The sequence below is a fragment of the Delphinus delphis genome, chromosome 2 (assembly GCF_949987515.2).
Source record: "Delphinus delphis chromosome 2, mDelDel1.2, whole genome shotgun sequence".
NCBI lineage: Eukaryota > Metazoa > Chordata > Mammalia > Artiodactyla > Delphinidae > Delphinus > Delphinus delphis.
This window is the reverse complement of record NC_082684.1, coordinates 130,028,424-130,045,271: the sequence shown is the minus strand read 5'-3', so window position 1 is coordinate 130,045,271 and position 16,848 is coordinate 130,028,424. Positions and strand designations below refer to the sequence as shown.

The 16,848-nt window shown below is 51.7% G+C and overlaps 1 protein-coding gene across 1 annotated transcript in view; it reads left to right on the top strand.

Annotated features, from left to right (window-relative positions):
* Nucleotides 1-515: 515 nt before the first annotated feature.
* Nucleotides 516-16,848, top strand: part of CD276 (CD276 molecule) — a 30,214-nt gene continuing 13,881 nt past the window's right edge. Inside the window, exons 1-2 of the mRNA XM_060003695.1 lie at nt 516-588; nt 16,291-16,417. Of these exons, the coding sequence (XP_059859678.1) occupies nt 16,345-16,417 (73 nt within the window). The 5' untranslated portion in view covers nt 516-588; nt 16,291-16,344. The remainder of the gene's footprint in view (nt 589-16,290; nt 16,418-16,848) is intronic.

Here is a 16,848-nt window from a genome sequence, read left to right as displayed (position 1 = left end):
GCTCAGGCGCCCACGACACACTGTATTTATAGAGAGCTCCCAGCAGCTCTCAATGCTTCACAGTCGAATTAACCCTTTCCAGGCCACGGTACCAGCCTGGTGGCGGAGAACACTGGACTGGGGGTCAGACAGCCAGATCCGAGCTCCGGCTCTGCTGCCAGCGGCCTGGAGGGGGAGCTGGGGTGGTCAGTGACCATTCACCTGTCCCCCTAGCAGAAAATAAACTTCGGATCTTGGGAGGGTGGGACAGGGTGGGAGACGGGCAGAGATCAGACCAGCGCCCCTTTACTAGGGCCCCCGCGTGGGTCTGGACCCGGGTCAGGGGCGGGTCTCGGCCGGGTGCCCTGCCCAGCGGGCGGGCTCAGGCCTCTGCCCCAAACCTTCGCCGCGGGGCCAATCCCGCCTCTGGGGCGCACCCGGGCCGCCTTTCCGGGCCTGCAGCTTCCTCCAGCCCGCCCCGCCCCTCGGACTCCCGGGGCCGCCCCCGGACCCCTTTCGCGCCCGGCCTCGCGGCGGCGGCGGCGGCGGCGGCGGCGACTCGGCAGCGCTCCGCCGCGTCCCCGAGTCCCGGGAGTCAGGCGCGGCGCGGTGAGTGCTTGCGTGGCGGGCTCGGCGCGCGTCCGGGCGGCCTTTGTTTGCAGCCAAGCCCTGCCCCGGGCTGCCGGGCAGCGTGCCTGCTGCAGGGCTGCTAGAGCGGGCGGTGAGCCCCCTCTCTCTCAGGGCGCCCCCACCCCAGCCCTCTCCCTGGGCCCGGGCTGGCCTCCGCGCGGGGAGCACGGTGGACCCCGGCTCTGGGTCCCGGAGGCGGCAGGGGGCTACCAGAGTCCAGCCCCGTCCTCAAGATTGCCTCCCCTCCCTGGCCGGCGGGGCCCGGGGCAGTGTGGGACCTGCCCTCTCCCGGGAAGCCGCTGGAGGAGGCTGGGCGGGTAGCTGTGCTCGCGGAGGCCCTGGGTGTGCAGGGGGAATAGAGGCAGATCTGTCATTGTGTTGATGATTCTGGAAAGCTTCACGAAGCCGCTAGCTGGAGCTAGGAGGGAAGTAGAGTCTCGCGGAGTCCCTGCAGAGGAAAACACCCTGACCTGACCACTAGTTCTGAGGAGGGAGAGGTGCCAGGGAGAGGAGGGCGAGGGGCTGGATCGGGGAGGGGGGTCCATTCTGCCTGGCCCAGAAGGATGAGGGAGTGGGTGACTGGAGGGCTTCCACGGGCAGCAGTGGGCACGAGGGGACAGATTCTGAGAAGGACAGGCAGGGACAGCTGGCCTGGGTGAAGGGATGCATAGTTGTTGGAGGGTGGGAGGCAGAGCACGAGGGAGCAGGGGTGGGGCCATTTGGGCTTGGGAAGTCTCAGGGAGATGGTGGGTGGGGTAGGATGGAGAGGGGGTGGAGGAAAGGTAGGGACCCAGGGTGGGAACACACTAGAGGGGAGGGGATTGGATTGAATCCCAGTGTCCCAGGTCCTCTATTGCTGCTTAGCTAGCGAATTGGCAGGTTTGGGGGCCTAAGGCAGTGAAATGCCAGAAAAGGGTATTTCTTTCTCAGCCAAACCTGCCCTAATGAGAAATGCGTGATGGATGACTCAGATATGGGATCTATCATCGAGGAAAACGTTAAGCAAATAGGAAGGCAAAAACCATTGGGGAGTTGGGAGGGTTTGTTTGACTTAATTGAGAAAAACTATTTACCTTCAAATTGGATGTGGATAATTGTAAATGAGTCTGATTTCATCATTAAATGAAGGCCCTAGGTCCTTTTCTTACATGCTTGTCTCTAGCAGTTAGCTTCTATGTTAGAAAGTAATGAAGCTGTTCTGTTTTTAAGAGAGTTCTTTATTTAGTTCAGCCTCCTCTCTGACTCCCTCTTGCCTCCCAGAAGTCCCTAGGAAATCTGATGCTGTGCAGCCTTCCTTGTAGTTTGGGGCCCTGCACACAGGTGGGTGCTTTTGGAGGCTGAGAGAAATTGAAGTCTAAACTTGAATTTTAACTCTAAACACGTCCAATGGGTTGGGCTGATCTGAGTGGCAGGGCTCTGAGGCTGTGGGTATGAGTGGTGGCTCATATTTCCAGCTCTTTAGGAAATGGGAATATTTTGGGCGAGTATAGATTAAGCATTAACACTGACGTTAACCATTAAGCATGGAAATCTTTCTCCGCTGTATTACACATATCACAGTTTTGGCACTAAGGACTTTTCTATAGCAAAGGGACTCTTGAGGGAGTGAGCTTTGCACTAAGTGGCTTCAGTGATGCTTGTATTGGTCCCATGACTGACTTTGGAATTCTTTTCTCTCTTCAATGACATCACTGGTGGTTTCTCCTGCCTGCTTTCAGTGAGCTTTCCAATTCATTCCAGACTCCTGTGTTCCAAGAAATCAGGCAATCCAGCTTGTTAGAGATGGGAAGCCTACATTAAAGCAAGCCCAAGGATGAGAAGGGGTTCTGGGATTTGAGGACCGCTTTTCCTTCCTGTCCTCAGCCCTCTGCACCTCTGTCTGGGCACCCAATGGAAGCAGATTGGCTGAATGTCTGAGATACCCAGATGACTGATAGCTGGGTCAGGTGCTTGAATGTTTGTGGAAAGGACAGTTATAGAAGTGTTGTCCCTTCTGTAGAGCCTGTGTCCTTATTCTGCTGAGGTGGACTTCTGAAAGTTCCGGTGGGAATTCCTCTATCCTTAAACTGTAACCTTCTATGGAGTCGTCAATCTTCATTCTTTAGAGTAGGATTTGGGTTTGATGCTGAGCTGAGCAATACTGTTTGGGGTCAGAGACCGAGTGTGATCATAGAGCCGTAAGCTGGGATTCCACAGCACCCAAAGAGACTCCTAGAAAATGTTGTAGAACAAGTGTCTGGCTTATTGCAGGCTGCTTCTTGGTTGGACATACAGGGCTTGTGCTATGTGAAGAAAAATGACCGAAATCCAAGCAGCCTCTGAGATTAACAGAGCCTCAACCCGTGGCCGTGAGTCACGGGGTCAGGTGAGGAGGAAGAAGGGCAGGCAGGATGATGTCACTGCCCATGAGCTTATCCTCTGAGTGGGTGGCCACTTCCATTGCTGTCCTTTTCCCACACCCCCAGGGCAGGAATGACAGGGAGGTCCACTGGCAAAAGAGGGAAGGCATAGTCAGGGCCTGGGGGAGGAGGGCAAAGAGAGTGGGAACCGGTCCATGTGATCTTTGAGAAATTTCTTTTGGTCTCGTTGGCTCAGAATGGATCAGACATCTGGGAGAGGGCCACGTGTGCTTTATGTAACCCTTGCCTGCCAACCACAGTTCTGCCACCCCTGCAGTAAGAGATTCCAGATAGGCACATTGAGTTTTCAGGTTTGGGGGGTGGGGCTGTGATGGATGCAGTCCTATGAGGTAGGGTATCGTTAGCTCCATTGTATAGATGGGTAAACTGAGGCCCAGAAAGAAGTCCTGTGCCCAAAGACATGCATTTGGCAAATTTTGGGGCTGGGATGCTGTCTCCCTCCAGAACTGGCTCTTTCTGCCACTCTGGAGGCAGACACAGTCTTTACCCCTCATTCTGGAGCCTGATAAGATGTGCTAAGGGTCCCCACAGCAAGGCAGAGGATTCATCTGGGGAGCTGGGGAGAGGGCAGGCCTGACCTGGGTATCCCAGACTAGTTGTCCTTGCAGCCCAGTTGGAACCATTGCTGAGAGTTCTTACTCTTCGAGAGGCCTGGTCCTCAGCACACTCATGCCTTTCAGGAGTCCCTCTTACACCCTCCAGTTCTGACCAGTGCTCCCAGCCAGCTGCCCCCATTCTTCCTCGTTCTCTTTGTGGTCCAGAGAATGAATGCCTCCTCCATACCCCTAATGCCTTTGGGCCTTTGGCTTTCCTGAGGCTCAGCGAGGGTATGTTGGAGGGAACCCGCTGGGAGTGGGGTTTGAGAAACATCTTTTGTTGGGAGCCTTGGAGCAGGGAGAGATACTGCCTCTGGGAGGCAGGGCTCCCAGGTCACCCTAAATCAGTGTAGGCTCCTAGGAACTGGGCCTCCCATGGGGGAGACACTGGAATGTGTACTTATGGGGATGGCCCTGTACTGGGGGATGTGGTGGCAGCAGGGGCAGTAGGGGCTTGAGCCCACTGGGAGGAGGAAGGGAGAGAGGACCACCAGGGATGAGCCAGACACAGAGATGGAGCTGAATTGTGATTTGCTGCTTTGGGGCTTGGGTGCTGGTGGGGTCCTAGGAGCAAAGGGGGTCAGAGAAAGAGTACTGTTCCCAGGGACCTAGATGTATAGATGTATAGCCTGACAGAGGAGGCTCAGTGCAGAGGATCCCAGGAGGACTTTTCTCCATGCCCATGGCAATAATAACAAAAGTAGTAATAATCGTTACCACTGTTTGAGTGCTAGGGGCTTTAAGTCCTCTCTGTATGTTATTTTATTCTTACAGCAGTTCTGTGGGGTAGGGATTGTTACCAGCTTTTTAGGGATGTGGAATCAAATCTCAAAGAGGTTAAATCATTTAAACTTGATCATGTGTCTAGCAAGGCTTCCGAGTTAGAATCCGAACCTAGGCCTGCCTGCTGTACCTGAGCTCAAACTGTACCCTGGGGCAGGCAAGGCAGTCTGATGATGCCGTTTAACAAGTGAGGAATTGAGGCCCAGGGCCACTTGTGAGCAGGCCCTTAGTCACCTCTCATGGTGATTGATGACTGAGCGTGACAGCCTACACTCGTTTCTCTAGGCTCAGATTCCCATCTCTATGATGGGCATGGAAGTGGGCACTGGACAGGTGAACTCCAAGGAGCCTTCAAGCCCTGAGGACTAGTGGCGCCTGCTACACTCATGAGGAGGAATCCCTGGAGATCCAGAGGGTCTGGTGCTCAGGTAGAGAGGGGTCTGCAGCATTGTTTTGCCAGGGTGAACCTCTTTCAGGGTAGAAACCTAAAGAATGTGAAGGCAGGGAGGTGTTTAGGTAGAACACATCTGGAGTAAGTGGACCCTTCCTTGAGTGAAGTCTGGAAAGGCTTCTGGAAGGGATGGGGTTTCCAGACATATCTAGGTAGGCACTTAACAGGACTCAGCAGAAGTTGAGTGAATGCAGGTACATGTGTCACAGGCCTGCCAGGGCTTGACCTGGGATCCGCGCTCTGATTTGGTCTTATGCTCTCTCATGCCTTCCCCTCCTTTCTCCACTCCCGTCCTTTGAATCCTTTTTTTCTGGCCAGACCTCTTCTGAGCTAAGTGTAGCTTTCACTTTTTTTTCAGCGTTCTGTGTTTCTGATGGTGTGTGTGTGTGTGTGTGTGTGTGTGTGTGTGTGTGTGTGTACCTCCCGTGTGCACCCATGTGCGTGTATAGCCTCTGCACACACTTCCAGTTCTGAGATGGTGTCACACTGTCTTGTCAAGTGGCTGTTGAACCCTGGAAGATGCAAACTCATTTTGTGCTGGCCCCTCAGCCAGAAGAGGGTGTGAGAGGCAGGCCAGCTGCTGTAGCAAAAGTCACTATGTTCTCAGATCTACTGAGATGTTTATGTTCTCTCTGGTTTTGCGTCCTCCGGTTCTGATGCCCTGACTTCAGTGTGGAGAGGGTGCCTCAGTGGGGATGGTCTGGCTTGGGGAGGCCAGGGGCTCTGCTCTGTCCTGTTCTCCCTCTTCTTGTGCTTCCTATAAGCCATAAGGGAAGCAAGCTATGGATGCCAGCCCCACTCTCCTGGGCTGGCGCTGATGACACACTGCTGTCTTGACTTACACAGAAATCACTTGGAGAGGAAGAATTGATTTCTTCTCTTGGGTGAGATCATGGGGGTGGGGAGCAGTGCCCAGTGGACAGCCTTGAACCCCAAAGGCCCAAACTGACTCATTATCAGGAAAAAGGAAGGCCAACAGGATTCCCAGGGAACTCTGGAGATCCCCTCGACTCTTTCCCCAGACTCCATTTATAGAGCACCTATACTAACTAGGACTAACTAGGACAGTTTAGATAATTTTGCTCAGTTGAGTCCTATAATCATCCTGTGAGGGTGGAGTTTAAATTTCTATTGCACAAATGAGCAAACGGAGACTCAGAGAGGATGTTTTCCCAAAGTTGCGTGGCTAGGAAGTGACAGAGTCTGGATTTGAACCTATATCTCCGACTCCAGAGTCATCTTCTAAAACACCAGGGCTCACTCCTTCCATGAAACTTCTCGTGACTACACCAGCCCAGCATGTGATCGTGGTCATAGCACAGGAAGGAGGCCAGGACCTTCCTTTGATGGTTAAGGAGATGAAGACCCTGAGAGGCAATGGGCTTGCTCTAGGGAGCCTAGCAAGTCAGTGATAGAGCCTGGTCTAAAACCCACATAAATCTTTATGTTGCTGTTTTCCTTTTTCGTTTGTTAATACAAAAGAATTACATGCTCGTTGTCAAAGTTACAGAAGTACATCAACGAGAAGGTGGAAGTAGACCTTTACCTTCATTCCCATGCCCCAGAGTTGGGTTCACTATCATACTTCCAGACCCATTTTCTATATACAAACATTCATCCATCCATCTCTCTATCTATCTAAACACACAAGCATTCATTCATTCATTCATTCATTCATTGAACAGTGCTTTGAACACTCATTATGTGCCAAGCCTTTGGTAGAACTAAGGATCCAATAGTAAATAAGGCAGACGTGGTTCCTGCCCAGGGAGGTCCCAGTATGACACGAGGTACACAGACTGCAACGCAGAACAGGGGCATCCTTAGAGTGGCAGACCTCCAACCCAGCTTCTCTGCCAAGGTGACCCCCAGGATGTCATCCAGGAAGAAGGAACTGTGTTTGCAAAAACCCTGTGAGGTAGGGAAGAGGGTCTCATTGTAAGAGACCCTGATGAGAGGTCAGTGGGAGGAGGTGAGGCTGGGGAGGTGGGCATGGCCGGACCAGGCAGGGCCCTGCATGCCGTGGAGGAGCTGATTAGACATTGAAAGTGATGACATGATGCACTTCTGTTTTTACAGCAGTTTTTCTGGTTGCTGTGTAGAGTCTAGATGGGAGTATAGTACTGGGTTGGGGGACAAGAGAGAAAGCGGGGGACCGGTGAGGAGGCTTTTGTCGTCATGCAGGCAAGAGATGATGGCGACTTGGCAGACCAGAGAGAGAAGCAGAGGTGGAGGGGAATAGAGAGAGTAAAGATATATCGGGTTGCCAAACTTTTTCTGTAAAGGGCCGGAAAGTAAAGAGTTTAGGCTTTGTGACTATTGCGACTACTCAGTTCTACTGTTGTAGTGGAAAAGCAGCCACAGACAATATGTGAATGAATGAAGTGTGGCTGTGTGCCAATGAAACTTTATTTACGGATACTGAAATTTGAATTTCATGTGATTTCCATGTGTCATGAAATAGTCTTCTTCTTTTGATTTTCTAACCATTTAAAAAGGTAAACCTTGTCTTAACTGGTGAACTGAACAAAAGCACGTGGTGAGCTGGATTCGGTGCTGGGGCTGTAGTTTGCAGACCCTTGAGATATATTTTGAGGTCAGGGATGGCTGTTCTTGGCGATGGCTTGTAAGGGTGTGAGAAATCAGGTTTCTGGCTTGATCAGAGGGGGTGGAAGATGGTGCCTTTACGAAGTGGGAAGGGCTGGGGAGGAACAGGTTTGGGGGAGAAATCAAGAGTTTGAAGAGGGACATGTTAAGAGGGAGATGCCTGTGAGTCATTGGAACACAGATATTTAGGAGACAGTTGGGTTTAAGTTTGGAGCTCAGATGAGAGGTGTGGACTTGGAGAAGTAAATCTGGGAGTTGCCAGCATATAAATGATATTTAAAGCCATGGGAGTGGATGAAATCATCTAGGAAAAAATAGTAGAGAGAATTAAGGAGAGGGCCTAGGAGCAAGTTCCAGGGGGTTCAGTGCCAGAGAAGGAAGGGCCTGCACTGAAATATAGGAGATGGAGCGAGAGGTAGGTGACTAGATCTTGGACCATGGGACCATTTATTAATATAGAAATCAGGTCATATAACTCACAATATTCTTTATTCACATGACCTATGTCATGGGCTTATTTCCATGTAAGTAACACCTTCTTTTGAAAGGCGGTATTCTATTCCATCATATACATGCACCATGATTAATGTACCAGTTCCCTGTTGTTTTCCATGTTTGCTGCTGCCTGGCTGTCTTTGAGAATGGAGCTAGTGTTTCTGTAAACCAGTCCCTGCCAACTATGGCCCCTGGGCCCAATCTTTTGCTGCTTGTTTTTGTATAGCCCAGAGGCTAAGAATGGCTTTTACATTTCTAATGGTTGAAAAAAAAATCATGTGATTCATGAAAATTATATGCAATTCAGTTCCGAGTGTCCATAAATAAAGTTCTATTGGAACACAGCTCTGCTCATGCATTTATGCACTGTCTCTGGCTGCTTTCCTGCTGTAAGGGCAGAGTCGAGCACTTGTGACAGATATGGGAGGGCCTGCAAAGCCTAAAACATTTGCTATCTGGACCTTCACAGAAGAAATTATGCTGACCCCTGCCTGACTCGATTCTGCATCCAGAACCAGCAGTAGGTCCACACACAGGCTGAGCAGGGTATTTTGAGCATCTCCAGGAGGACACGATCTAGAGAAACAATTCTTTGATGCCCGAAATTCTGCCATCAGCTCTTACTTTGAGTAAACCATTGCCCTTTTAAAACATCATCCTTTAAAATTCAAACCTCCTCTGCAGGGTTAACATTACATATGCATCAATTAATCAAAGGTTGGGCCTACCTATGGCAACAATATTACTCCTCTACTTAAAACCCTTTCTTTCTTATCACCTACAAGCTAAATCCAAACATGACCTCCTGTTCCAGCCCTGGCTTGCCCTTTAGCTTCTCCTCCTCCTGTGACCACCATCTTACATCTCCTGTCTGCCCACATGGAAGGGCCTGCATTCCTCCAGCGTCCCATGCTGCTTCCTTCCTCACTGCCTTTGCCTGGGTTTCTCCCAGTGCCTGGAATGGCCTTTCCCAGCCTGACCACCTGGGGAGCTTCAGGTCAATTTTAAGGGTTCACCTTTAGGGTTATCGTGTCTCTGAGGTACCTCCAAGTGGTCCTCACTGTATCTTAAGTAGTACACTGTACTGAACTACAGTGATTTCTGTGCACTCCCCTATTGTAATGCAGGCTCCTTGAGGACAGAGACAGTTTAGTCCTCTCTCTGTCCCCATTGCCTGCCTAACAGGCACTCAGTGAAGAGTTAAGTGGATAGTTAAATACCCGAATGAACGTATATTCAAGGACTCCTTCGGTTGTAGATAATAGGAACCTGGCTCAAACTGGCTTAAGGGAAAAAAAAAGATTGCTCATGTATCTGGGCAGTCTGGTGAAGCTTTGCTTCAGGCATAGGGGCTGAAATGTTGTTTTCGGGGCTCAGTATCCCTCCTGCCTTCACCTCTGCCTCTGTATTTGTTTGGATCAGTTCTTTAGGTTATTGCTAGCTGATAGATTCATTGCCAACAGCCCCAGACCACATCCTTCTTAGCAACCTCAGCAAGAAAAGAGTGTTTTCTGAGAGCGCCAGCAGCAAAGCCCTGGGAGGTCTCTGATTGGGTGTGGCTTGGCTCACAGGCTCATTCCCAAGCAAATCACTGAGTGGGGGCAGGGCGGGCATTCTCCAGTAAGCAGGGTCTGGTCACACGCCGAGGCCTGAGGCTGGGGATCAGCCCCACCAGCACCAAATGGACTGGGTTCCCTGCAGGGAAGCGGAGCCCTGTTATCACAAGGAGCCAGCTAGAACGAGAGGGGGGCACTCTAGCAGAAAGGATGAGGAACAAAATAAGAGCATCAAGACTGACTAGTGAAGGTAGAGAAGGTCTGCGCAGCATCTGTTTTGCTTCTGTATCAAGGAAAGAAGGGACAGAAGCTGTTAAGAAGGAACCCAAGTTCAGGCCAGAAGCGGAGGTGATAATCTGCTTTAAATGGATTTGTCTTCTGGCCTCTAGGATTGCTGAGTGAATTTGGAGATAAGATCTCTGAGAAGCTATCAGGGATATTTCAGGACAACTGGGGTGGACAGTGGGGGCGGGGGAGGGGGAAGGTGTGGGTCGCAGCATTCCAGTTTCCCACTGTGTACAGAATCAATCCAGGGTCCCTAACCGACCCCTGAGCACCTCCCTTGCCTCATCTCCTGACTGCCTCTCCTCGGAGTCCCCGTCTTCCCAGAATATGCTGTGGGTGCTTGCTGCTCCGTGACTTTGCCTGTGCCAGACAGCTGAAATGTCTCCTCCTCTAGGAGGTCCAACTAAACCTCCCCACTCCTCCATGAAGTGCTTGACCCTCCGTTCCCGTAATACCTGCTATAAACCTGCATCATGTTTGTTGTGTGGATGGATAAATGAATGCTGGAAGACCTAAGATGGGCAAATAACCAGTTTTATGGGGGAATAAGGCAGATTATGGGAAAAACAGATTGGTGACCTTAATCCCTGACAAAACCCTGGAACTAATTGTCAATTGAGCACTTGAGGAAGAGTCCAGTTTCTTCAAATGAGCCTTTTCTCTGGTTCTTCTCCACTTGAGTGGTCCCCTGCCAGAAGCAGTGACACTTTGGGGATGAGAAAGATGGGCAGCTGGGTGAGTGGCAGCACAAGTAGGAAAACTTGTGACCCCAAAGCCCTGAATAGTGGATGGACGTTGATCCTGGGGCAGACCCTAGGGCTGTACGGCTTTCCTGTTCCTGTCCTCTCCCTGAGGACCTTGATGACACACGAAACAAAGTGGGGAGAGGAGGGCAACCTTTTTAGGTAAATTCATTTGTTCTCTTCTTCATCCACCAAAAAATTATTGAGCACCTTCTATGCACCAGGTACTGTCAAAACAGTACTTCAAAAATGGCATCGTTACATAACATCGTGGCGTGGTTACATAACACTGTGACTGCACTTAAAGCCACCAAACTGTACACTTCAAAACGGTTAAAATGGGAATTCCCTGGGGGTCAAGTTGTTAGGACTACACGCTTTCACTGCCGAGGGCCCAGGTTCGATCCCTGGTTGGGGAACTGAGATCCCACAAGCCATGGGGTGAGGCAAAAAAGAAGAAAAAAAGGTTCAAACGGTAAACTTCATGTTGTGTGTATTTTGCCATAATTAAAAAATATGTATCATGGCAGTTGGAGTGAGGGACTCAGCTTAACTGAATGAAATGTAATAGTAACAAATGAAACATCCTATATAGCTCCACCCCTTCCCTGAATTTTTCAGAAGAGGATGGCAGAGATGCGGCTCTGCAGCGATGTGAGCAAATGACTTCTGGGTGTTGGCCACAGATTTGACAGTCTATTATTTTGGGTTGTTTTGGTGAAAAATGTGGCATGGCTGCCCAATATGACCTCTGCCAGGGAGAGGAAGATCCAATACTTGCAGGGCTGTTATAAGGGAGGGGGCAGACTTGTTCTGCATGGTCCAAGGGGTCGAATGAGGAATGCTATGGGCTGACAGACTTTGGCTCAGTAAAAGGTAGAGCTTTCCACCAATGAGAGCTGCTCAAAAGCCAGTGGATTTCTTTGGGAGGTAGTGGGTGCCCATCCCTAGAGGGAGCAAACAGAGGTTGTGGGAGTGGCCAGAGAAAGGTTCCCCGTTCTGCGACCTGACCATTAACTTCTGCATCTTCTTCAGAATTTGTTTGGTGGCGGAGGGGCGGGAGGCTCTTCTCATTCCATGAGCTCCCTCAGTGATCCCAACTTTGGCTTCCATGAATAGCTCCCCCATCCTGTTCTGAGTTCCAGCTCTGTGTGTCCCGGAATCCATCAAACATTTTGTCACGGATGATCCATTCCAAGCCCAGTCAGAATTGTTCTTCCCCCTCATTTCCAGGTCTCCCCATCTTCTGTGTGTGACACACGCACCCATCGGTTGAAGCCTTCAGTACATCCTTGGCTCTTCCAGCCCCTCGCGTGCAAACAGTCCCTAAGACCAGTCATGTCTACCCTTGAAATATCTCCTAAGCTATGCCCAGGTATCATTAAGTGACTCTGATGAGATAGCGTTCAGTTCATGTTTTGAAACACCTATTCTAGATGTGGTTTCCTTTTGCTGCTCTGAGCAGTAGCAATTTTCACGGGGTGGGAAGAGGGGGAAGAGAAGGCGGGAGAGGAAGGGAGGGATGAGTCCCTAAATTAGTCACTTCAGATGCTGTAAGAAAGACCCAAAATAACGGTGACGCTAGAACAGATGCTTATCCTCACCCAAGTGACAGTCCGGGTATGTCCAGTGCTGATACTGCAGCCGCTCAGGGGCCTTCTGTCCTGCAGTTCTGCAGTCCCCAGGGTGTTGCCTTTGGCAGTATGGTCCTAGATAGCTCACCACATCTGTGTTCCAGCCAGTGGGAAGGGGGAGGAGAAGAGAGAGGGTATGCTCCTTCTCTTTAAAGGCATGCCCCAGAAGTTGTACACATCAGTTCCTCCCACATCCTATTAACCAGAAAATGATCACATGGCCATACCCTGCTGCAAGGCAGGCTGGGATCTGTAGTCTTTAGCCAAGAGGCCCTGTGCCTAACAAAATATTCTACAGAAGAGGAGGAGAACAGATGTAAGGGGAACACTAGTCGTTTCTACCACAGTCATTTTGTACATTTCAGTGTGACCTGCATGGCAGTTAATTGGCTGGACCTTAAGGATAGAGTACATGAAGGCTTAACGTACTAATGAAGTTCCATTAGCATCCAGTAAAGCGTTTTTTCTTTTACAGATGGGAACATGGAGCTCAGAGAGGGGAAGTCACCTATTAAGACTGCACAGCAAAGTGTCAGAAGTGGGACTGGAACCCAAACTTTGGGCTTGCTTTTTACTGTTTCAAAGAGATCTGGCTGAGAGGCAGATAAGCAGTGCCAGGAGGACAGGTCTCTTGGGGCTGGGGAGAGACCACCTTTCCCAGCCTGTCTACCTGCGGAGCTGCTCATCATTTGTCAGCACTCGCCTTTAGGGTTATCATATCTCAGAGGTGCCTCCAGATAGCCCTCACTGTATCTGAGACAGCACTCTGTACAGAACTGAGGTGATTTCTGTTCACTTCCCTATTGATGCAAGACAGACGCAGCTTAGTCCTCTGTTCCCAGTGCCTGCCTCCCAGGCACTTGGTGAATAGTTAAGTGAATAACTAAATACACAAATGAATGTATATTCAAGGACTGCTTCAATTGCAGGTAATAGAAACTTAGCTCAAACTGGCCTGAGGGGGGGAAAAATGATTGGCTCAAGTATCTGGGCAGTGTAGGTGTACAGCTTGCTTCAGGCATAGCTGGATCCAGGGGCTTAACTGTTGTTTTCAGAAGCTGTGCTTCTATCCTATGCCGGCTAGCAAAGATTGACACTGGTTATGTGGCTTGACCCTTCTTGCCCTCTCCGTGGGAAATGTTATCCAAGCAGCCCCTGCAGGAATTGGGAAGAGGCAGGGGGTTAAGAGAATATGGGGTGCTATTGGTGGTCATGGTAGGGGCAAGGAGTTCCTCTTGGATATCCCCAGGTCCAGGGCATCTTGGTAAAGAGCCCAGCCTCAGCCCTTGATCTTTGGTTTTGGCTTTATGGGGGTACATCTTGGGTCATCTCTTGGGAACTTCCCTGTGGCTCCACCTCTGCTGAGGTTGGATGCACTTACTGTACCCTCAGGCCAGGGTGGCCTGGCCCCCTCACTCCTGCTCTTCTGGGAAAGCCAAGGCACCCTGGGGTCTTTCCTGGCAGGGTTCCGTGGAGTTCCCGCATTCGGCGGGGTGGGGTGGGGTGGGGAGGAAGAACCGTCTGCTGACTCACTGGGAGGGGCAGTACATTGCTGACTCCAGGGCAGGTCCTGCCTGGGGATGACAATTCCCCTTTGTAGAAAAGGTGGGCAGCGTGGTATGAATGCAGCGTGAGGTCTGTGTGTCTCCATGGGGCTCTGCGTACTAGGCAGCCCATCTGTCCCACTGGTCACAGGCCATGCTCTCATTCCCTGGCAACATCTTGTCTCTGAGATGTGTTTCTCCCTCCTGCCTTCAGCTCTGGGAGCCCAGCTATCGGGGTGGGAGTCTCTTGGTGTCCTCGGTTCTGGTGTGTCAAGGGCTTCTCCCCAGGGAAAGCACGAGAGTGGGAACTTCCCTGAGTCCAGAGTCTAGGAAGGGAGTTGAAGGGAGCAAATCCAATGCCCTGCGAACCTCTCATCCTCCCTCTGGAGGGAAGGACAGCTCGGCCCTTGGGGAACCTGATAGGTCTGGTCGGAAGAGAGGTGCTCCCTGACCTCCCCACATTCGTGGAGGTGGCAGGCAGTCCCAAGCGACCCTGGCAAGTACAACCCAGTGGCAGGAATTAGCTTGATGGATGAAGGAGAAGTCATAAGAAAGGTCTTGAGTACCAGGCAGAGGCGTGTGGGTTTACTCCCGCGGTAAATAGGGAACCATGAGAGGTGCCTGTGGGGGAAGGATGTGAGCAGATTCCTACCTCAGGTCCTAAGAGGAGACATGTAAAATGTGGGGTTGTCAGGGATGGACTGGAGGGTCCCAGGAGGATCACAGGAGTGCTGGCCGCACAGGTGAGGGTGGGAGACGGTGGGCATGGGCAGCAGTGGGAAGGGTGAGGGAGGCCCAGGAAGGACAGGCCTTGGTTCTGTCTGGGGGTGAAAGAAAGGAAGGGAGACTCGGAATCTGGGAGTTTCTTAACCTTAGTCCCTGTGATTCCTTCAGTGGGCAGGCAAGCATGGCAGGCCGCTGCCTGCCAGCACTTCCTCTGGGCCGTGGTGGCCCTTGTAGGCAGGATGTGGTGCCCGCCAAGGGTGACTTTATGAATGGAGCGTGAAGGCTGCTGACTCAGCAGGTGGCAAGGCTTTGAGGCCGCCAGGTTTGGACCGGAAGTGTCTGGGAAGGAAGTGGCTGCTCAGGGCTTCCCCGCCGCGGACAGCTGGGGGTGGAGGATGTACTGGGCAGGATGCACCCGGCTTGGCTAAGGGACTCCCTCAGCTCAGCTGCTGGGTGTGTGTGTTGGGGGGGTGGGGAGTGGGGTGCTAGGCTGGGACTGGGAGGGTTGAGGCTGGGTGCCTGTGACTGGAATTGATGCTAATGGCTGTTGATGACATTTGCTCCCTGAAAGGGCAGAGAGGTGTGTCAGGAGGTGGGGAACTCGAACCCTTCTCATCTGTGCTCTCTGGCAAATTACATCACACTAACGAAGCCCCCTCCCTTATCTGGGCTTTAATTGTTTTCTTCTTGCAGAATGGGACCAAGTCAGGCAGCCCGGCTCCCTGGGTGGTTTTGGAGAATGTGAAACCTTTTATATTTTTGTGAAATCGTATTGGATAGCATGAATCGACCCTGGTGACGTGGTTTGGTCAGGAGGTGGCGCGAACAATCAGGCAGCAGCTGTGGGACACAGGGAGCAGGCGGACAGCTTGGTGGGGCTGGGGGCGGGCAGAAGGGCAGCCAGGACCAGGAGCGGGGCTGGACCCGGGGAGGTCTGGGCCTCCCTGGCTCAGGTCTGACGTGTAGTCATAGAAATACCTCACTCGGTCCTGACTCCGCTGGGGGGTCAGCCCCAGTCCAGGCCTCGTCCATTTCTGATCGGTCTTGGGCGCTCACTACACACAGGTTAAACTAGCCAGTGTCCTTTCCCTTCAGCCCCGTACTCATATACCAGGCTGCCTTCTAGAAGTCTCACCTGGAAGTTCCTGCACAAACACTGCTCACTGTACGTGCCCTACACCCAACTCTTCCACATTCTCTGTCTCCGTGAGTGTCCCACCTGGTCACTGGGCTCAAAACCATGGACACCCTGACTGCTCCCTCTCTCTCTCCCCTGTCCTACCATGCTGTCGCTTTCTCCCAGACCTGCTTTGTCTCTTCTGTCCAGCTTTTCTCATTTATCCTGCACAGCTGTCATAGTAATCTTTAGGAACCACAGCTCTGACCATATCCTTTCCTCTATTCCAGAACCTTCAGTGGCTCCCAGCTGCCTTTAGGATAAATTTTCAACCTCTTAGCCAATCTCTAAGTCTTATTCTCCCCTACCAGCTGTTGTCTTGAGCCAAACCAGTCCGTGTACATCCTTGGCCTGAGCAGACAGACTTGCCTTTACTAGCTGCCTTGCCTCTCCTTCCTTTTGTTTGCATACCAACATCTTAGAAGGGGTGGGTCCCAGCTGCCCACTGCCCTGCTCCCCTGATCCAGCCTCCCCAGTGACTCACTTCCCTCCTGCCAGCATCTCTCAAAATATCCCTCAGCAGGGAGCCTTGTGCGGGTATAGGAGGGAGGACCTCCCAGCGGGCAGTTGCAGCCTTCCACCAAGCTGGTCCAGGGGAGATGAGGTGAGAGAGGGCCTGGGGAGGACGTTTTGAGACAAAGGCCTCACTTCCTCTTCCTCGCAGGCAGGGGCAGCCTTCCACCACGGAGAGCCCAGCTGTCAGCTGCCTCACGGGAAGATGCTGTGTGGACCGGGCAGCACGGGTATGCGTGTGGCCACTGCCCTGGGAGTGCTGTGGTTCTGCCTCGCAGGTGAGGGGAGCAGAGTGGGGCCTGGAGGTGGGGGAGGAGGGGACCATTCCCACCAAGCCTCTCTGTCTAGCAGGGCTGGGGAGGTTTTGGCTAACCTCCTCCCAATCTCCTCTCTGCCCTGTCCACCTCATTCCTACCTCTGGGATCCAACAGGCAACTTACTTTACATTTTTTAGACTCTGTTTTCTCTTCTGTAAAATGGTAATGTGAGCACTAAATGTGATAACGCTGTTTCTCGAACAAACTGTATGTGTGCTTCCTCCCCAGGGCCTTTGCACATACTGTTCCCTCTGCCTGAAACTTTGTGCCCCCGAATGTCTGCATGACTTGATCCCTTATTTCATTCAAGCCTTTGCTCAAATGCCACCTTCCCCAGGCTTTCCTGGCTACCTTGTATAAAATAGTTCATCTTCCCTCCCTTTCCCTGACCT